The sequence below is a fragment of the Peromyscus leucopus genome, chromosome 2, assembly GCF_004664715.2.
Source record: "Peromyscus leucopus breed LL Stock chromosome 2, UCI_PerLeu_2.1, whole genome shotgun sequence".
Classification (NCBI taxonomy): domain Eukaryota; kingdom Metazoa; phylum Chordata; class Mammalia; order Rodentia; family Cricetidae; genus Peromyscus; species Peromyscus leucopus.
Genome location: NC_051064.1, coordinates 126,923,330 through 126,945,979, shown reverse-complemented (window position 1 = coordinate 126,945,979; position 22,650 = coordinate 126,923,330). Strand labels below are relative to the sequence as shown.

At 41.5% G+C, this 22,650-nt stretch overlaps 1 protein-coding gene and 1 non-coding gene across 6 annotated transcripts in view; both read left to right on the top strand.

Annotated features, from left to right (window-relative positions):
* Window positions 1-22,650, top strand: part of LOC114704274 (protein argonaute-3) — a 102,582-nt gene that overhangs the window by 61,855 nt on the left and 18,077 nt on the right. For all 5 annotated transcript variants that reach the window (XM_028885424.2, XM_028885425.2, XM_028885428.2 and 2 more), the window contains 7 exons: window positions 3,670-3,757; window positions 3,878-4,025; window positions 5,164-5,283; window positions 14,410-14,532; window positions 15,039-15,172; window positions 16,971-17,155; window positions 22,172-22,331. In XM_028885424.2, the coding sequence (XP_028741257.1) occupies window positions 3,670-3,757; window positions 3,878-4,025; window positions 5,164-5,283; window positions 14,410-14,532; window positions 15,039-15,172; window positions 16,971-17,155; window positions 22,172-22,331 (958 nt within the window). The remainder of the gene's footprint in view (window positions 1-3,669; window positions 3,758-3,877; window positions 4,026-5,163; window positions 5,284-14,409; window positions 14,533-15,038; window positions 15,173-16,970; window positions 17,156-22,171; window positions 22,332-22,650) is intronic.
* On the top strand, window positions 9,624-9,748 carry LOC114704323. The gene has a single exon (XR_003736253.1). It is a non-coding gene; the product is annotated as a small nucleolar RNA SNORA17 (small nucleolar RNA).

Sequence of the window (22,650 nt, the reverse complement as noted above, 5' to 3'; positions counted from 1 at the left end):
TAAAGTTGATGTTATAGTGAAGGTAAAGCCAAGTTTATAGGTTAAATATTTACTGAAGCCAAACTTTTGGTTGGATGGAGGGTTTGGGGAGGGACCTGGGCAGGGAATTATCTATTCCATTCTTTATAAATTTAACTTTTTGCTAGCCCCTGGATTTGGTCTAATTATTAGGTACCTAAATTTGGGGTAGAAAATCTGGGTTGTATCTAATTAATAAACCAGTATTTTTTTTCCTCCATTCAAAGTCGAGAAGACCTTTTTGAAAAAGAGGAGTCTTTAAAGTACATCATGTATTCCTATCACAGGAACTCAAAAAAAAATAGAGTTTTGTGTTCAGTGATGTTTGGGTTTAAGTTTTAACTTACATAGGGGATTTGGTGATAGCTGCTAAAGAGTGCCATAAATTATGTCATAATTAATATAAATTTTAGTATATTGATTGTATTCATGTTAAAACTTACTTCCAACTAGTTAGTAATGGAGTGATTTTTTTTTTGTCAGTAATTCTTGGAACGTACATATTGAGGAAATGAATAATTTTATACATATAAAGAGCACTAATTTACTTTTAGTAAAAACTTGTTTTATAAGCATGTAGAACCTTATTTATATAAAATACATTTTTATATAAAACTATATTTTTTTAAATCATGAGGAAAACTTGAACATAAATAGTTAACTGGTTCAGATAACGGAAACTTATCTTAATTGTTTTTTCCCCTAAACATCATATTTTTACGTTGCTTGCTTCATATTATTGCTGTCTCCATAAGGCCTCCCTTTGTATTTTCTGGCCTCCTCCATAACCTAATAAATATTTGAAACTTTAATTTTAGAAGTATAGTTATAATGAAACATTACTTCTCAGTGATTTAATTTTTATTAAGAATACTTGTAAAGAAAAACCACTTACTATCCTAATTTGTGCTGATATAGCAAAAGAAAATACCATTTACTGTGAGTGTGCTTTATGTTTGATGCTATAGTTAATAATTAGGTAAGAAACAAATTACACTGTGGTAGGGTTTCTCTTGACATTTTATACTGGATAATTCTTTGCTGAGTTGGGAGGTACAATTCTGCACTTTCTAGACTGTTTGGAAGTGTCTAGCCTCTACTCACCAACTGCCAGTGATATCACCTAGTTAGTGTAAGAGTTACAGAGTCTTCCTGGGGCTGGGAGTGTAGCTTAGTGGTGAAGCCCTTGCCTAATGTGTGCCAAGGCCCTGGAATTGTTCACTGCAACACACACACACACACACACACACACAAACAAAAAAAAAAAAAAAAAAAAAAAAAAAAAAAAAAAAAAAAAAACACACACACACACACACACACACACACACACTCACACACACTCACAGTTTCTCCAGGTATTACCCAATGTCCCAGGGTCAGAGGTAAGCAAAACCACATTCAGATGAGAAGCACTTCACTGTAGGAATTACAGATAGAAAAGTAAAATTACTTAAGTGTAATAACCATAATTTCTGTTGAGAAACTGAAACTTCTCCATTTGTACCCTTCTAGACTCACTCTTCAGAGCTAGACCAGACTTTAAAAATGGACCAGTTTTAGCCAGGCGGTGGTGGCACACGCCTTTAATCCCAGCACTCGGGAGGCAGAGGCAGGTGGATCTTTGTGAGTTCGAGGCCAGCCTGGGCTACAGAGTGAGTTCCAGGAAAGGCGCAAAGCTACACAGAGAAACCCTGTCTTGAAACACTAAAAAAAAAAAAAAATGGAGCAGTTTTTCTGTTAAGAGTACCTATGATATGACTATTTGTTAACTCCTGGGTTACTACATTGGCCAATATGGCAGCCAGGAGTTTGTGTAACTAACTTAATTAAAATTAAAGTTTCACTTTATCAGGCACATTAGCTTCATTTCCTGTAATCAGTAACCCATTCCTAATGATTCCCATATTAGTACAAACATAAAACATCTCAGGACATTCTGTTTCTCCTGCTGGAAATGGTGGCGCACACCTTTGATCCCAGCACTAAGAAGGCAGAGGCAGACGGATCTCTGTGAGTTCAAGGGCAGCCTTGTCTACAGAGTGATTGCTGTTCTGCCCCCACTACCCCCGCAAAAAAAATAAAAATAAAAACAAGAAACTTCCTGAAGATTGTCAGCTGATATACCAGGCATGGGGGTATACCCCTGTAACCCCACAAACTCAGAAGGCTGAGGAAGGAAGGTAAATCCAAGGCCAATGTGGGCAACTCAGCAAGACCCTGTCTTAAAAGAGCGGAGACTATAGCTCAGTGGTAGAACACTTGCCTGAGGACACAGCTCAGTGGCAGGGCACTTGCCTGAGGACACAGCTCAGGGGCAGGGCACTTGCCTGAGGACACAGCTCAGTGGCAGGGCACTTGCCTGATAAGCACAAGGCCCCGAGCACCTCAAAAAAAGGTTTTCTTCTTCAGCCAAGGATTTAAAGCCCATTTCTTTACTTTCTAGCATTATCCTGGAATCCTTGAATCACTGAAGTCCATAAATGAACTATAGACCTAGAAATATTTAAAATTACAGACTGGAGAGATGGCTCAGAGGTTAAGAGCACTGGCTGCTCTTCCAGAGGACCAGGGTTCAATTCCCAGCACCCACATGGCAGCTCACAACTGTCTGTAACTCCAGTCCCAGGGGATCTGACACCATCACACTAATGCACATATAAGTAAATAAATCTTTTTTTTTTTTTTTTTAAGAATTATTTGGAGGATCCCCAGTGTGGTGGCGCACACCTTTAATTCCAGCGCTCATGAGGCAAAGACAGATGGGTCTTTGTGAGTTCTAGGCCAGCCTGGTCTACATAGCAAGTTCCCGGACAGCCAGGGATACATAGAGAGGCCCTGTTTCCAAACAATACAAAAGAATTATTTGGAGGATTGACAAGATGGCTCAACTGGCAAATTCCCTTGCCACCAAGCTTGGCAGCCTGGGTTTCATCCCCAGAACGCACATGGTGGAAGAAACCCCATTCCTGTAGGCAGTCCTGCGACCTCCACGTCCATTTGTGCATGAGCATACACACACACACACACACACACACACACACACACACACACATGTACATGCACACACACAAAAAAAAAAAATAAAGATTTTTAAGAGTTAAGAATTATTTAGCTTCCATTCTAATAGCCACTATTGTTAAGAAAAAAATTAAGAAAAATCAATAAATTAAGAGAAATACTTAATAAAAATGTCAGTCTAGTTCTGATAAAAGGACCAGGTTTTTTTTTTTTTCTGCCTGCTTCATAGGTCTGTGAAGGACTTCCTTCTTGAACTTTATGAAACTCTGATCTTCAGTCACTGTGTGATGAGGGGCTATTTAAATACTTGTGCTCTTATTCCTGAGTTTATTGTAATGCTTTTTTTCTAGTGGAGCTAGAAACTTTGTCCCTTGATCTTTGGGCTTAGCAAATCATAGGATTTTCTTTTTTAACATATAGAGCTTGATAGAGTAAGAAGAATATTTGGTACTAAAAGGTCTGTCACTATTATAACAATTCTTAGCAATGTTATATCTAAAACTACCTGATACCACATTGCTTGTGTCTCAGATTTTCTGCCTGCTCAGAACTGAGGTTTTTGTAGTAGTGAACAGACTGGGTAAGTATTTTTCATGGGATTTCTGTAACCTTCATTTTTCTTGTTGGGAACAGGTCTGAAGGTTGAAGTGACTCATTGTGGAACAATGAGACGGAAATATCGTGTTTGTAATGTAACAAGAAGGCCTGCCAGCCATCAAACGTAAGGAAGCTGTGTCTCCCCCAGCAGTGATGTGAGGCAGCTGACTCTAAGGAAGGGGCTGGTAGTTTGCTAGCTCATGATAGGATGAGAGTTGCTCATGTCAGCCCCTCTTTTTTCCAGCTTTCCTTTGCAGTTAGAAAATGGCCAAACTGTGGAGAGAACTGTAGCTCAGTATTTCAGAGAAAAGTACGCTCTTCAGCTGAAGTACCCTCACCTTCCCTGTCTGCAAGTGGGGCAGGAGCAGAAGCATACGTACCTGCCTCTAGAAGTAATGTCTTTACACTGCTTATGACTAGCTTCTGTTCATCTTTCTCTGTGTGCGTGCGTGCGTGCGTGCGTGCGTGCGTGTGTGTGTGTGTGTGTGTGTGTGTGTGTGTGCATTTATGTAGGTCAGAGGAGGACATCAGGAGTCTTCCTATATTGCTATCCATCCATTTTTTAAGATGAGGTCTCTCACTGAATCTGAACTTACTGTTTGAGCTGGACTAGCTGACCAGCGACCCTCCAGAATCTGACTCTCCTGTTCCCCTCCCTCTCCTCCCAGCACTGAGGTTACAGGCATACACCACTAGGCCTTGCTTTTTACATTGGTGCTAGGGATCTGAACTCAGGTCCCAATGCAGCAAGCACCTTACCCACAGAGTCATCTCTCCCTGGCCCTGTTCATCATTCTTCTAGGATCTTTTATGGCCTGTGATTTATCTGAGTCTCACATTTATTTTTGAATTTGAACGATTTTTAAACCCTAATTTTTGTTAAATAAAATAGTATGTGTCTTAGTTAGAGTGCCTGTTGCTATGATAAAACATCATGGCCAGCAGCAACTTGGGGAGGAAAGGGTTTATTTGGCTTATACTTCCACATCACCGTTCCTCATCAAAGGAAGTCAGGACAGGAACTCAAGCAGCAGGGCAGGAACCCGGAGGCAGGAGCTGATGCAGAGGCCATGGGGGGCGCTGCTTCCTGGCTTGCTCCCCATGGCTTGTACAGTCTGCTTTCTTATAGAACCCAGGACCTCCAGCCCAGGGATGGCACCACTCACAATGGGCTGGGCCCTCCCTCATCAATCACTAAGGCATTTTCTTAATTGAGGTTCCCTCCCCTGAGATGATTCTAGTTTGTGTAAAGTTGACATAAAACCAGCCAACACAGTATGAAGAGTCCACCTATAGTTCTACCATTGTTAGCATTTTTGCTATGCTTCTTTCAGTCTTTTTATCCTGTTTACCTTTTACCTAATTATAATCATGTGATCATGTGTACTTTGTTCTCTACTTTTTTACTTAACATGATAGTAAAAAGAAGTAGGTAAAAAAGTAGATTTTAAAATTTTTATTTAACATGTGATTGACATTGAGTGAATTCTAACAAAAATATATCCATTGTATAAATTGTTTTGTTTCCAGGTCTGTAATATTGTGGCTGGGCAACGGTGTATCAAGAAACTAACTGACAATCAGACTTCTACTATGATTAAGGCAACAGCAAGATCTGCACCAGACAGACAAGAGGAAATTAGCAGATTGGTTAGTACATAACTCTAGAAATAGGAATTTAAAGTCTATTAGGGTGAGCTACTCAAAAACAATGTCCTTACCAGCTGATGCCATATTACCATTTCATGAACTGTCGGAACTAAAAGAGATCATAGAGCCAGGTGTGGTGGTGCACGCCTTTAGTCCCAGCACTTGGGAGGCAGAGGCAGGCGGATCTCCGTGAGTTCGAGCCCAGCCTGGTCTACAGAGTGAGTTCCAGGACAGCCAGAACTACACAGTGAGACCCTCTCTCAAGAAGAAGAGAAAGAGAGTTATCATGGTGTAATCTGTGGTGTGGGAGAGGGGTAAACATTAGTAAGTTATATGAGAAGGGTTCGGTTCTTCTAATTTAACTCTAGACCATTTAAATCTAGGGAACAGACTCATCAGAACTAATGTTTTCATATAGTTAACTGAACCCCCACCTAAAAGAAGGGCAAAGGGGAAACACCCAAGTATAACAAGAAATACTTAAATTATAATATTAACAGTCAGTCTAGAATTTCTTAGCTGCTAGTGTCAGACTGACAACTGTATACCTCATGCCTGCAATCCCAGCTCTCAGGAGACTGAGGCAGGGGGCTCATTCTAAATTCTGGGCCTTTCTGGGCTACATAGACAACCTTATCTACAAACATACAAACAACTGGGCCTTGTAATCCCAGCACTCTGAAGGCTAAGGCAGGAGGAGGATTGCCATGAGTTGGAGGCCAACCCAGCCTAGACTACAGAGTAAGATCCTGTCTCAACAACAAACTGGTTTCAATAATTCAGGACTCCCCAAGTCTTGTAGAAGAGAGGGACAGGATGCTAGTATCACTTGATAAAATTCACATTACTACTTCACAGTGTATATGTATTTCAAAACATCATGTTTTGTCCAATAAAAATACACAGTGGATTTTACAAGGCTTTTGGCAAAAAACAAACAAACAACAACAATAACAAAAACCTGTCTGCTGCTCTAGACACCTCAACTGGTGTTCCAGGAAGGGGAACCATCTTGCTGATATGCCATGGCTAGAAGAACAATCTCCTGAACAATGTCACATTCTACCAGAATGGAAAATGCAAGCTTTTCCATTACATTGGCAACTTCTCCAACTCAAAAGCAAACCACAGTGATTACCATTGCAAAAGAAATACAGAGAAGGCTGGGAGTAATAGAGCATTCTTTAATCCCAGCACTTTGAAGGCAATGGCAAGAAGATCTCTATGAGTTCAAAGCCAGCCTGGTCTACATAGCAAGCTCCAGGACAGCCAGGACTACATAGAGAGCCCCTGTCTCCATGTCTTAGTTTCTATAAGGAAACACCATGATCACAGCAACTCTTTTAAAGGAAGAACATTTAATTGGGGTGGCTTACATTTTCAGAGGTGTAGTCCATTATCATCATGGTGTGGCATGGTGGCATGCAGACAGACATAGTGCTGGAGCTGAAATCCCTACATCTTGATAGGCAGGCAACAGGAAGTGGTCTGTCTCACTGACATAGCTTGAGCATATATAAGATCTCAAAGCCTGCCTCCAACAAGACCACACCTACTCCAGCAAGGCTACACTTCCTAATAGTGCCACTCCCTATGGGAGTGGGAGGCCATTTCTCTCAAAATAAGGAAAGAAGGAAAAAGAAATACAGAGATGTCCTACTCACCAACCTGACCATTGCTGTCTGAGTTCTTCCATGAGATCCTGAGCACAGGGAAATAGGAGAGATAATCCCTGAGGAGCTGAGTATAGCATACCCCCTGGGAGCTCGATGACACTTCAGGCCTTCGTGTGGACTGCAGCCAGCAAACAGCAGCTTGTCCAATCCCAGTGATCCTGAGGAAACTTCCAAAACCAAGGCTGGGAGTACAGTCACCTCTTCATTTCTCAAGCACCCAGAAGCTCTGGGGAAAGAGACAGAGTCCATTATCAGGACCACATTTAGGCTCACTTGTCTTACATTGTAATTGGGGATACTCAGAAGAGCAAAGATCTAGTGTCTCCAGTTCATATTACCCTTGAGGCGGTCATGCTCTAGCCCCTATGGAGGACTTCCAGAGTTAGCTATGAGTCCTGAAGCCAACAGACAGCACAGTCCCAGTTGACTAACTGCTGATTCATTCTGGGATTTACCACTTCCCAACTCCAGGCACCTCTGTTATGTATTAACACAACAGATAAAATGACTGTCATTAAGAGGATGCAGCAGCATAGGAAACGCTTACATTACACATTACGTGAAAACAATTATATTAGTGTACGGGACCTCAGAAATGATAAGGCAGACTTGTATCAACATGTTAAAAATGATGTTTTAGGGTAATACATTTTATTTGCTTTCCCCCCCCCCCCAAGACAGGGTTTCTTTGTGTAGCTTTGGCTGTCCTGGAAATCATTCTGTGGACCAGGCTGGCCTTGAACTCAGAGATTGACCTGCCTCTACCTACTGGGTTCTGGAATTAAAGGTGTGTGCCACCACCACTTGACTTATTTTCTTTCTTAGTTTTCTTCTTCTAATTGTGATTTATTATCTTTGTGTGCATGTGTACATGTATATAGCGGGAAGTTTTCCCATGTCCTGGCTGGCTGGTGGTAGGGACAAATCTCTCCACTCATGTCCCCCAAGTAAACACAGAGGCTTATATTAATTATAACTGCTTGGCCATTAGCTCAGGCTTATTACTGACTAGCTCTTACACTTAAATTAACCCATAATTCTTATCTATGTTTAGCCGTGTGACTTGGTACCTTTTCTCAGTTCTGCCTTGTCATCTTGCTTCCTCTTGTGTCTGGCTGTCGACTCCTGACTCAACCTTCCTCTTCCCAGAATTCTCATCTGCTCACCCCGCCTATACTTCCTGCCTGGCTACTGGCCAATCAGCATTTTATTTATCAACCAATCAGAGCAACACACATTCACAGCACACAGAACACCCCACAGCATGTGTGTGTGTGTGGGGGGGTGTGCATGTGGGCCACAGCACAGCTGAAAAGGTCTGAGGAATCCGTTCTCTTCTTCCTCCATGTGGGTCCCAGGGATCAGGGCTTGAACTCAGGTCATCAAGCTTGGAGGGAGGAGCTTTACCCACCAAACCATCTTCTTTCCTGTTTTTCTGTGAAGATCATGCATTACTTTTATGATAAAAATTTTAAAGTTAAGAATATATATGTTATCTGTTCATTTCTAAAAACTAAACTTAAGTAAATAAATAGATTGAGGCTGAAGAGATGGCCCAGTGGTTAAGAGTACTTTCTGCTTTGGGAGAGGACATGCATCAGGAGGCTCACACGCACCTGTGATTCTAGCATAGGGAATCTGACACTATCTTCTGGACTCCATGGACGGGTGCGCGCGCGCGCACGCACACGCATACACACACACAAATACACACACATAAATAAAAATATTTTTAAATAAACTGATAGAATACTCAAAATAGAGTGAGATTTTTTTGTTTTGTTTTGTTTTGTTTTTAAGGAATACCTAGATCGTATGTCACTCTCCGCTGAATATCATTTAAACTGTTGGAGCAAACAAAGAGGGGATCGATAAATATGAATATATTCCCCAATAGTTTACTGGCACTTTCAGAATTTTTTTTCCATACAGGGTTTTTTTATGCAACAGCCCTGGCTGTCCTGGATCTCGCTCTGTAGACCAGGCTGGCCTTGAACTCATAGAGATCCTCCAGCCTCTGCCTCCCAAGTGCTGGGATTAAAGACATGTGCCACCACACCCAACATTTGTTCAGGTTTTAATATTACTTTACATATTTTGTTTTTGAAACAGTTTCTGTTGTTTTATTAACCAAAAATTTAAAATAGTTTGATAATCATTTGTCAAATGCACAGTTGAGGGACTAAACATTGTCTAGCCTTCAAAAGGCCCTGGTTTCAATCCCCAGCATCATATAAAACCACTGTGGTAGCACATACCTGCAGTCCCCGTACTCGGGAAGCAGACACTGGAAGATTAGCTCAAGACCAGTTTCAGCCAGATAACAAGTTTGAGTTTGAGATCAGCCTTAGCTACTTAAACATAAAAAATGAACACTGTATCTTATTGCTGTGATGAAACACCTTGACCAAAAGCAATTTGGGGGGGAAAAAGGGGGTTACTTGGCTTACACTTCCACCTCACTGTTCATCATCATAGGAAGTCAGAACAGGAACTCAAGCAGGGCAGGAACCTGGAGGCAGGAGCTGATGCAGAGGCCATGGAGAGATGCTGCTTACTAGCCTACTTCTGGCTTGCACGCTTTCTTATAGAACCCAGGACTACCAGCCCTCCTTTCAGATAACACCTGCTTGTGTCAGATTGGCAGAAACCTATCCAGCATACACTGTCCCTAGAGACCTTACAGATACCTGCCCTATGTATTTCAGTAGATGGCAGAGAGGAGAGAGGCCATGTCTGTGCTCAGTGTTCTGAACTAGGAACATTTGAGGTACTCGCAGCCTGACATTCTGTGGTGCCTATCAACTCACTGAAGCCCAGCGTTGGGACCACCTCTGTTGCAGGAATCTTAACAGTTCTTATTAATAAAATCAAACCTGAGGCCAGTTATTGGGGTGAATGCTGGTAGATCAGATGCAGAACAAGCCACAGTTATTTCACCTTGCCAATTCCTCAGCTGGTCCTATTTCCTCAGGCTGGAAGCCTCCGAATTCTTATCCAGAATGAATCTCAGCTGAACTGTGCTGCTCAAAACCTAAAAGCTTAACCAGCCAAATGCTTAACCAAGCCAAATGCTCCTAGTTTCTGGTCCTCACGCCTTATAATCTTTCTGCTTTCTACCACCACTTCCTGGGATTAAAGACTCGCTTTCTAGGATTAAAGGCGTGAGTCACCATGCCTGTCTGTATCCTTGAACAGATGGATTTCTGCCTCTGGAATGCTAGGATTAAAGGTGTGAGTGCCACCATTTTCTAGCCTTTGTATCTAGTGGCTGTTCTGTCTCTGACCCCAGATAAGTTTATTAGGGTGCACAATATTTTGGGGAACACAATACCACCACACACCTCTGTCCTAGTTGTTGGCTGGCCCAGGGCATCTGATGGCCTTGCACATGCTCACTGTGGGGTAGAAGAGACTGTTGGGCACAAAGGAGGTTTCAGGAAGATGAGTGACTGAAGCTGCTTATCATGTGAGCCTTGGGCAGAATGCCCAGCTGTGCCAGGAAGAAACATGACCCAGTTCAGTGCCCCAAGGCTAGCCTGGACAAGTGCAGATAGAGCTCCAGGTCATGGGCCTCACAGGTGTGCCCACTGTCACCTGACCAAACACCTGCTGAAGCACCTGCACAGGCTTCTGTTGGGGGATCGAGGTTCTGGGCTGTTCCACACTTCTTGTTCTAGAAGCCCATATTTTTAAAGCTATATTTTTCCAAAACGAGTGTAGTAAGGCTGTGATTACCACAGAACTGACTAGTAGTTAGGTCAGTGGTAGTGGTACTAGGGGCATGGGAGGCGCTCCAGTTCCATTCAACACTCCCATCTGCCCAACTGCATGTGGTCTTAGCCGTAATAATTACATAAGAGGGAGAGAAATGGATGATGCACATATAGCAAATGTCCCAAATAAATTCGTTCCTTCTCAAAACACAGAAACAAACAAACAGCAGATCAGAAAGCCTCTCAGGGCTGGAGAGATGGCCCAGCAGTTAAGCTTTTGTTGATGTTGCAAGGGACCCAGGTTTGGTTCGCAGCACTCATGTGGTGGCTCATAATTGGCTATAGCTCCAGTTCCAGGGATCCAACACTCTTCTGGCCTCTGCTAACACCAAGCATGCACAGAATGCTCATATATGTATACAGACATTCACACAGACACAAAAAAATCTTCATTTTGTAAGCTAATAAAAATAACCCCTTTGCCTTATAATTCTTTTTTTTATTATTTTTTTTAATTTTTTTAAATTTATTTTACAATACTATTCAGTTCTACATAATAGCCACAGATTCCCTTGTTCTCTCCCTTCCTGCCCCCTCCCCTTCCCCCCAGCCCACCCCCCATTCCCACCTCCTCCAGATCAAGGTCTCCCCCGAGGACTGGGAGGAATCTGGATGCAGACATCCACGGCTAGGCCCCTGGTGGAGCGCTGGGAGTCTAATTAGTGAGAAAGAGGAGGGTTTATATGAGCGAGAATTGTTGAAGCCTTATAATTCTATAAAAACTGAATGGTAGTTATTACATCTCATCTCATTAGGAAAATAAAGGTTGAGTCTCACCCTAAATTTTTGTCTATATTATAATACGGTTTCTTTTTTTTTTTAAACTTTTTTTTTCATTTTTCTTTTTTCTTTAAGAAATTTTCTACTCACTCCACATGCTATCCACAGACCCTCCCCACTCCCTCCTCCCACTCCCCAGCCCTCTTTCCCAAGCCTCGGGACAGGGTTTCTCTGTGTAGCTTTGGCACATGTCCTGAATCTTGCTCTGTAGCCCAGGCTGGTCTCGAACTCACAGAGATCCGCCTGCCTCTGCCTCCCGAGTGCTGGAATTAAAGGCATGCGCCACCAATGCCCAGCTCTATATTACACTTTCTAAAAGTCTTCTAAACCCTGTAAGAGACAGTGATACTTCTGTCTGTACAACCTCTGTAACTAACAATTCTCCTTTATTACAGCTTAACTGTTCAGGAACACAGAATCATGAAGTGATTAAGAGAACAGGCTTTGGGTTAAAGCCTTGTTTTCCTTTCACTGTTTGTAGCAACTAGTCATTTAACTTTACTAGCACAATTCATGTCTCTGTAAAATGCAGATTATAAAAGATCTATGTGGACTAGAGAGATGGCTCAGTGGTTAAGAGCCTGGCTGCTCTTCCAGAGGTCCTGAGTTCAATTCCCAGAAACCACATGGAAGCTTGCAGTCATCTATAATAGGATCTGATGCCCTCTTCTGGCATGCAGAGCACTCATACATAAAAGTGTAAATGTAATAATAATAATAATAAAAATCTTGTAGCTGAGTAGTGGTGGTGCACACAGCTTTAATCTCAGCACTCGAGAGGCAGAGGCAGGCAGATCTCTGAGTTTGAGGACAGCCTGGTCTACATAGTCAATTCCAGGGCAGCCAAGGCTACACAGAGAAACCCTGTCTTTAAGAAAAAAATGAAAGAAAGAAAGAAAGAAAGAAAGAAAGAAAGAAAGAAAGAAAGAAAGAAAGAAAGAAAGAAAGAAAGAAAGAAAGAAAACTATATGTATATCATAAAGCATATATGAAAAAAATGATTAGGCACTTATCATCAAGCATGTCATATAGCAATGTGGTGATATTTTATTTGTCCTCTAACAAATAAAGCTTGCCTAGAGAGCAGAGGAAAAAGCCAGCCACTGTATTAAATATAGAGGTCAGGCAGTGGTAGCACATGCCTTTAATCCTAGCATTCAGGAGGCAGAGATTCATCTCGATCTCTGTGAGTTCAAGGCCACACTGGGAACAGAACCAGGCTTGGTGGCACACACCTTTAATTCCAGCACTAGTTAACCATAGAGGTCTGGAAGTCTACACAGACAGACAGGAAGCGATAGAGCTGGGCAGAAGAGGAAGTGATGTAGCTGGGCTGAGAGAGGAAGTAAGATGGCAGGGCACAGAAAGGTATATAGGCGTGAGTACACAGGAAGTAGCTCTCTCTTGAGCTGAGGATTTCCTAGAGGTAAGAACTTGTGGCTGGCTTGTTCTATTCTTCTGATCTCTCAGTTTTCACCCCAATATCTGGTTCCAGACTTTTTATTAATAAGACCGTTTAGCAGTTCATGTTACATAGCAAATCTTCATTAATGCTATTTGTTATTCTTTATAACCTTATTACAGAGAGACATTAGCAGACACCAAAAGTGATTGACAGGTTTGAAGAAAAAAGATTCATCACTGCTTAATTTAAAGAGTGGCTCTTTCCTGCTTATTGTCAGAAGATTGTGTTTAAGCATTTAAATTATATAGTTTTGTAAATAGACTTTTTTCTCAGACTTGACACTGCCTTCTTTTTGTAAATTGTTGCCTTGAGGACAAGTAAAAATAGCCAGTAGCATACCTTAGAGTAAGATATAACACTGACCAACTGTGTATTCTTTCTTTGACTATATGTATGGATATGTTATATAAAATTTATAATCTCTCAAAAAAAAAATAGCCGGGTGGTGGTGGCACACACCTTTAATCCCAGCACTCGAGAGGCAGAGCCAGGAGGATCTCTGTGAGTTTGAGGCCAGCCTGGTCTACAGAGTGAGATTCAGGACAGGCACCAAAACTACACAGAGAAACCCTGTCTGGAAGAAAGAGAGAGAGAGAGAGAGAGAGAGAGAGAGAGAGAGAGAGAGAGAGAGAGAGAAACTCTGTCTTGAAAAAAACATATATATATATATATATAAATATAATATATATATATATATATATATATAAGCTATAACTGATGCTGGCTTTTTTTTAAATCATTTTTTACTATTTCTCATTAAATAAATTTATATATAACATAATATATCTGAAAATACTGAAGTAAAATGAAATATATTCATATAAATTATAAAGCAGGTAGTTAGAAAAAAGTTGTTTTTGACATTTACTGTCAAACTTTACATAAAACAAATTCTTACATTATGTTCCTAGATTCTTTATAATCAGAGGTTTTTTGTTTTTGTTTTGACTAAGCTATGCCATCCAATCAGAGGGTTTTTTTAATTTTTGTTTTTGTTTGTTTTGGTTTGGTTTGATTTTCAAGACAGGGTTTCTCTGTGTAGCCCTGGCTGTCCTGAAACTAGCTCTATAGACCAGGCTGGCCTCAAACTTACAGAGATCTGCCTGCCTCTGCCTCCCAGAGGTGTTTCTCCTGAAATTGCTTAATTATTTAAAATTATCATTTTCATGGGTCACAAATAGTTAAAGTGTATTATTCAACCTAATATCCATTTAAGTTTTGAATAAATGACCAAGGTGTTCACAGACTTCCCACAGTCACTGACCCACAATCTGCAGGATAATACTCTGTGCTTTATAGTCAGGGCACCTTTGGTTCTCACTGCAAACTGTATGGTTGGCGTAGTGGGAGGAAAAGAGGAGGTTCTAGCAAGTACAGCGAGAGGCTCAGGGAAAGTCTGCGAATAATGACAGATCTTTTCTGTTGCTAGGTAAGAAGTGCAAATTATGAAACAGATCCGTTCGTCCAGGAGTTCCAGTTTAAAGTGCGGGATGAAATGGCCCACGTAACGGGACGCGTACTTCCGGCACCTATGCTCCAGTATGGAGGACGGGTAAAGCCGTGTTTTAATCTCATGTAGAATTTGCTAAGTCTGGAGAGAATGATACTCTAAGTCTTGAACTTACTATTTGATTGTTCCAACGATATGTTAGATATTTTATTTGTTTCAAAGTGGATTTCTTTGCTTGAATTTAGCATAATTTTTTTACATGAACTTACTTTTTATGAGGGGTGCACTCTGTGTGCCTCTGACATGTGGAAGTCAGAGGGTAACTTGAGGAAGTTGGGTCCTCTCCTTCTACCATCTGAGTTCTTGTGTGTGGTGGGGGTGTCAAACGCAGTCATCAGGCTTGGGGACAAGCACCTGCCTTTACCTGCTGAACCATCTTGCTGGCCTCTTAGATTTCAACAGTATAAATAATATTGATTTAGAACAGTCAACTCCACATAGAGTGTTAAGGATGTATCAGTTCAGCAGTCTGAAATGCTTACTTGAGCTCACTGAAATGCATTGTCTGGTAAAATCTTTGTTTTTCCATCGTGCTATTTCTCTTACAGAACCGGACAGTGGCAACACCAAGCCACGGCGTGTGGGACATGCGAGGAAAACAATTCCACACGGGAGTTGAAATCAAAATGTGGGCCATAGCTTGTTTTGCCACACAGAGGCAGTGCCGAGAAGAAATACTGAAGTAAGCTGCTGCGTTGGTTTGGTGTGGGGACCTTGTGGGTTTGGAATTTTAAAACAATTTTTTTAATTTTTATTTTTTGGTGGCACTAAGGGTGAACCCAGGACCTTGTATATCCAATAGGCTGTATAGCTGAACTACACCCCTAGCCCTGAATTCCAGTTTTCAATTATTCATCTAATGTTCTAACAAATGTTACCTCTATATGGAGTATATGTAACCAGTGAACCTTTAAAACTATTTCTTTCATCCAGCTGGGATGATCTATCATTCCAGTTACATGGGAGGCTGAGGCAGGAGAATCACAAGTTAGCAAGACCCAGTCTCAAAAATAATTTGTCTGTGTGTACATGTGCACCCCACATGTGCAAGTACATGTGGGTGTGCATTGCAGAGGTTAGCCTAAGATGTCATTCATCAGGCATTATCTACTTCCTTTTTGACCAGGGCCTCTCATTGCCCTAGAACTCACTGAATTTTTTAAGTGAAAAGGTTGATAAGGAAAGAAAAGATTTCATGCTGAAGTTTCAAAGCTATACATTAAGAATGAATATTTTGCCGGGCGGTGGTGGCGCACGCCTTTAATCCCAGCACTTGGGAGGCAGAGCCAGGCGGATCTCTGTGAGTTCGAGGCCAGCCTGGACTACTAAGTGAGTCCCAGGAAAGGCGCAAAGCTACACAGAGAAACCCTGTCTCAAAAAAAAAAAAAAAAAAAAAAAGAATGAATATTTTATTCTTGAAATTATAAAGCCTGGTGTTGTGGCATACACCTTTAATCCCAGCACTCAGGAGGCAGAGGCAGGTGGATCTCTGAATTCAAGGCCAGCCTGGTCTATGTAGTGAGTTCCAGGACAACCAGGGTACACAGAGAAACCTTGTCTCAAAAAACACAACAAGAAAGAAAGGAGGAAGGAAGGAAGGAAGGAAGGAAAATTATACCTGAGACTTCAAAAATCATAGCCATTGGTTAAGATAAAAAGGCATTAACTTATAGATAGCATCCTCAGTTTCAAACATCCAATGGGTGTTGTATGTGCGTATATATGTGTATACATGTGTGTATGTGTTCATGTGCAGGTATGTGCATACTTGTTGAGGACAGAAGTTGATTTCATGAGTCTTCCTAATCACCTTCCACCTTACCTTCTGAATCTAGAATTCATTAATTCAGTTAGGCTGGCTGGCCAGCAAGCCACAGGGAGCCTCCCACCTCCACCTCCCCAGTACAGCACAGACATGCACAACAAACCTTTTACCAGCCCAGCTGTCTCCCTAGCCCCACTAGGGACTCTGTGCATAGCCCCAAAGGATTAAAGGAGATTACTCTAGGTGACTGGTCCTCTGTTGCCTTAATATTAACGATCTGGTAACCTTATGTATGGAGCAAGCACACAACAATCTATACTTCATCTGCCCTTTTCATTCTTTCCTTTTTCTCCTTCTCCCTCCCTTCTTCCCTTTTTTTTTTTTTTTTTTTTTTTTTTCTGGTTTTTCAAGACAGGGTTTCTTTGTGTAATCCTGGCTCTCCTGGATTCACTTTGCAGAGCAGGCTGGCCTCGAACTCACTGCCTCTGCCTCCCAAGTTCTGAAATTAAAGGTGTGCACCACCATGCCCAGCTTCCATTTCTTTCTTAAACTTTTCATTACTATGAGGTAGGTTTGGAGCTAGAGATATAGCTCAGTGTAAACACACACAGATCATGGTTTCAATCCTTAATACTACACATAGAAAAGATAAAGTATTTTGTACATTTTGATGTCTAGACAAAGGTCTTCTATTTTGTGATTTCACCTTCTTTAGAGGTTTCACGGACCAGCTTCGAAAGATTTCCAAGGATGCGGGGATGCCCATCCAGGGTCAGCCATGCTTCTGCAAATATGCGCAGGGAGCAGACAGCGTGGAGCCCATGTTCCGACATCTCAAGAACACCTACTCGGGACTGCAGCTCATCATCGTCATCCTGCCGGGGAAGACACCTGTGTATGGTAAGGACATTTTAAAATTTTTCAGGAGTGAGATTTTTAGCTCATTGCTAGAGCACTGGCTTAAGATGCACACAGACCTGGGTTTGATTTCTGGCACTGAAACAACAGAAATATTGCATTTTTTTTCCTTCTCCTGCTTAACATTGCTTTTAGAGTTGGATAGCCTAAAATTTTCAAATACTAAAATATATTTATACTATTGTATTTAAAATTGCATATCATTATTTTAAGGCAAAACCTGTAAGCTTATTGTAGAAAAGGAGACTCTGAGAGATGAGTTTTAGTACCTAAGATAGACATCACAAGCAGTGGTTAAGAGAAGAATTGTGTAATAAAACAGCCTTGAGCCGGGCGGTGGTGGCGCACGCCTTTAATCCCAGCACTTGGGAGGCAGAGCCAGGTGGATCTCTGTGAGTTCGAGGCTAGCCTGGGCTACCAAGTGAGCTCCAGGAAAGGCGCAAAGCTACACAGAGAAACCCTGTCTCGAAAAACCAAAAAAAAAAGAAAGAAAAAAAGAAAATGACAGACGTGAGGTAGGACGTAGTTCCATCAGGGTGAAGTGCTAGCTGTACAAGCGTGAGGACCTGACTTGATCCCCGAGAACCCACATAAGGAAAGCCAGGCGCAGCAGCATGCGCCTGCAATTCCTGCACTGGAGAGGCAGAAACAGGAGTTTCTGGGCCAGCTGGCCAGCCAGGCTAGCCAATGGTTAGCTCCACATTCAGTGAGAGCCCCTGTCTCCTAAAACAAAGGGAAGAGTGACTGAAGAAGACACCTTACACCAACTTCTGGCCTCCACCTTCAAATGCACACATGCACACATGTGCACACACACACACACACACACACACACACATGCACAAACACACATATCCCCCCTCAAAAAAAACGAAAGAGGAAAGGAGGGAGGAAGTGGGGGCTGGAACAATGACTTGGTGGTTAAAAGCCCTTCCAGAAGACCCAGTTTCTATTCCCAGCACCCACATGGCAGCTAACAACTGTCTGTAACTCCAGTTCCAGGGGATCTAATGCCCTCGTCTGGTCTCCATAGAAATCAGGTATACATGAGATGCAAAGACATCCATGCAGCCAAAACACTCACAGATACAGAATAAAAATAAATTTTAAAAAAAGAAAGGGAAAAAATGACAGAAGGGCCCTGAGGCTCAGTAAGCAAGTGCAAAAAGAGATAGAAGAAATAACAGAGAAAATTGTTACATTTGGCCACATAAAAATTGAGATTTTTGTGTATCGTTAATATATTAAAATTGAAATCAATAGAACACAGCAAATGGAAACAGTAAATACTATCTTATCATTAGAAAAAATTTGAACATATTGGTTCAACAAAGGCAATTTTTTTCTAGTCTTTTGTTTTAATTAATTAACTTATGAACTTTTTTTAAAGACAGGGTTTCTAGCCCAGGCTGGTCTTGAACTTCCTATGTAGCTGAAGATAACCTGGATTTCTGATCCTGCTGCTTTTACCTCCCAAGTGCTGAGATTAGAGGAGGTGCACACCGTCATGCTCAGTTTATGTGATGCTGAGGACCGAAACCATGGCCTCGTGCATGTTTGGCAAGCAGTTTGCTAACTAAGCTGTATCACCAACCCTGCACTTGTGTTCTTAGTCTGTAATTCAGTGTTTCAAACTCAGAATACCTGTTCAAAAGAATTAGTTTATCTGTGGATATAGCTCAGTGGTGAAGCACTTGCCTAACATGCACATGACCCTGGGTTCAGTGCCCAGCATAGAACAGAAGAAACTACTCTGTATTGCTAATCACTAACGTTTTAACTAGAGTAAATCAGTTCTCATCAATAATGATAATACCTATTCTTGAGAAAAATTTGAATAAATATGCACTTACATACTGTTGGTGGGAAGCAAAGTATTTTCAAAGCCTCCAAACTGTTTACTGGGTTTTGTTTGTTTGTTTATACCTACATTACATTCATCTCCCTCCAGCCTGGTCTCTGCACCACTTCCAATAGAGAAAAGAAACAAGGTTGACAGCTACTGAGGAATTACACTCACGGTTGACCTTCTCACACATGTGCGCACACACCTGCACACACATGAACATGTAAACACATACACACGCATAAATTAAATAAATAAATACACTTTCTTAGAATAGCTTTAGATTTACAGAAGAATTGAACAGACAGCCTAGGGAGTTCCCATGCCATCTGCCCTTTGCATAGTTTTTCCTATACAGACAATTGTCGCACAAATCCTAATCGGTCCTAATGAAAACCCAGAACCAGATATCAGGGTGAAAGCTGAAAGATCAGAGAAGCAGAGCTATGGAGTACCCAGGAGTACTGGGGATTTAGCTACGTCCAGGGTGGGATATCTGAGGGGAAAAAAAAAATCTACGTACACTATGTTCTTATGTCTGTTAACTTTATTCCTCTAAGACAAATTCTATCAGTACAGCTACAGCTCGTCAGGCATTTAGGGCAGGAACAACTCTAGACACACCAAGCTTTTCATGCATCTACTTTATTTCTCTGGGATGAAATCCTGTTTCCATAGCTTCAGTCCCATCCAGTTCCCTAGCTCATAGTCCTGCTAACACTAACTCCTATGCTTCCAGCCTCATCTTCATCCTCTGTATCCTCTTTCTCCATCTCTACTCCTGGCACTCAGAAAACTCTACCTGAGATCTGCTTACCCTCTACAGAACCTGTCTGCCCCGCTTCTCTATCGCCATGCCATTCTGTCCGTTTTCTACAGAAAATGCCTGCCCTTACTTTCCCTGGGCACGTGGTTCTCTGTCTTCTCAAGAATGTTATTCTACCTCTCACCTTGATATATAAAAACCTCTTTTGTTCTCAGTCAGTTGCTCTGGAGAGCCACTAGGCCTCAGGTCAGAGGGATGCTCTGAGCTTCATTTGCACAAGAAACAAAGCTATACATCTCCCACCATTTTGTCTTTGCCTGCTTGACCTATCCAAGTACTGGCTCCAGCAGGGAAGTTACCTAGAAGTTCAGCAGGTCTGAAAATATTTGAGCATGCAGGAATTTCATAGTAGAAGACAGCTGGAATATTAAAGGCTGGATAGCACCAAATATTCATAAATAAATAGCTTGCTTCTTGACAGGACCATTGGCCAGTCAAAGTATAGCTTTAATACACAGCTGAATCTCTATAATATATTCTTGTGGCCCGCAAGGAAGGGCAAGCCACAGCCACCACCTCTTACCTCACAACTCCTCAGCCTGACAGAGCCCCAGTTCCTGTCCCCTCCCGCCTTATATTCCTTTTTCTGCTCTGCCCAGCCATATCACTTCCTATCTCAATCTTCCCAGTGCTGAGATTAAAGTTGTGTGATTCCCAGGTGCTAGGATTGAAGGTGTGTGCCCCCACTGCCTGGCCTCTATGTTTAATCTAGTGGCTTGTTCTGTCCCCTGATCTTCAGGCAAATTTTATTAGAGTACAACAAAATGTCACCACAGACAATTAACCTTTTTCCTTAATGTAGTACATTTACCGATTCAACAGCATTCATATTGTTAAAAGTATTAATTATGAATTATTACTGCATTGCCCACAGTTTACATTAAAGCCCACTATTCGTGTTGAACAGCATGTGTGTCTGGCAAGTGTGTGTCTGTCCATTGTTATAGCACCATACGGAAGAGTTTCCCTGTTGTTCAGTTCCTCTGTTCATCCTCCTCCCTCCTCAGGTCCTGAAACCACTGCTTGGTTTTACTATCACTCTGGTTTTGCCTTTTCTATACTGTCACAAGGTGGAGTCATTGGTATGTCGTTGTATGTGGTCATCTTTCTTTCCCTTTTCCTTTACCTTTTTTTTTAGACAGGGTTTCTCTGTGTAGCCCTGGTTGTCCTGGAACTCACCCTGTAGACCATGCTGGCCTCAAACTCACAGAGACCTGTGTAGTGATGTATTGTGTCCCCCAATATACTGTGTCTCCCAATAAAATTTACCTGAGTATCAGAGGGAAAAGCCAGCCACTGTATTAACTCTTCTGGCCTCCTCGAGCATCAGACACACATGTGGTACACAGACATGCAGGCAAAACACTATACACATAGTTTTTCTTGATTTAAAAAAATCTATTTTATTTTAAATCTGTATGTATGTGTGTTTGTGTGGGGTACATGCATGTAAGTACTGGTGTTCGTGAGGTCCAGAGGTGTACATTTCCTGGAGCTAAACTTACAGGTGTTGAATAGTACTTGTTCTTAGCTAGTTCTTCTTCATCTTTTTTAATATACTACTTTAGTTTATTCTTTTGTAATTTACCACATGCATACAGTGAATTCCAACCTCTCCTAGATCCACTCCTTCTTCTGCATCTTAATTGTCTTCAACTTAATAATCCTCTAAATTTGAGAAAGGCATCTTCTCTTTTCCTTCAGTTCTAAAAATATACTTTTCTGGGTTGTCAAAGTAGCTCAGCAGTTAAGGCATTTGCTGTGCAAGCCTGACAGCCTGAGCGTGATCCCTGGAGCCCGTGTAAACATGGAAGAAGAGAACCAAGCCATAGAGTTTCCTCTGACCTCTACATGTGCACACATCACACACATTATATACTCAAGTCCATACACACAGAGAGAAAATGAAATAAAAACAGTATAAATTTTTACTATTTTTTTTCTTTTTTTCAAGATAGGGTTTCTCTGTGTATCCCTGGCTGTCCTGGAACTTGCTCTGTAGACCAGACTGATCTCGAACCTAGAGATCCCCCTGCCTCTGCCTCTGAGTGCTGGAATTAAAGGTATACACCACCATGCCTGACTAAAAGTATAAACCTTTAGATATACATTTCATATGCAAAAATAAACCAATAGAAAAATTCTAAGTTAATGCTTAAAATATCCATGCATTTTACTAGCACTGTTTTAGTATTGGTATAATTTTAGGTACCCTATAATATACCATGATATATTCCAGGGTATCCTTCGTAGCCTTATTGTCAATGAGTGAATTTATTTTCAGGTGTCTTCTTTTGTAACTGGGCCATTTGTGTTTGTTCCATAGCGGAGGTGAAACGTGTAGGAGATACACTTTTGGGTATGGCCACACAGTGTGTGCAAGTCAAGAATGTAATAAAAACATCTCCTCAAACTCTCTCAAACTTGTGCCTAAAGATCAATGTTAAACTTGGAGGAATCAATAATATTCTTGTACCTCATCAAAGGTAAGCTATTCTATTTCACTCTTTTTTTTTTTTTTTCTACATAGGCCTAACTAACTACTATCAGATACTAGAGGCAACCTTAGTGATTCTTCCAGTAAACTATATAGACGGTTTAGAAAGGTAAAGAGATTGTTGGAGCTGGAGACATAACTGAATGGTTAAACACACGCCTTTCACCCCAGCACTCGGGAGGCAGAGGCAGGTGGATCTCTGTGAGTTGGAGGCCAGCCTGGTCTGCAGAGTGAGTTCCAGGACAGCTATAGTGAGTCTGTCTTGTTAAACAGGAGATGAGTTTCATAAATGAGGTAGAGAATTTAAC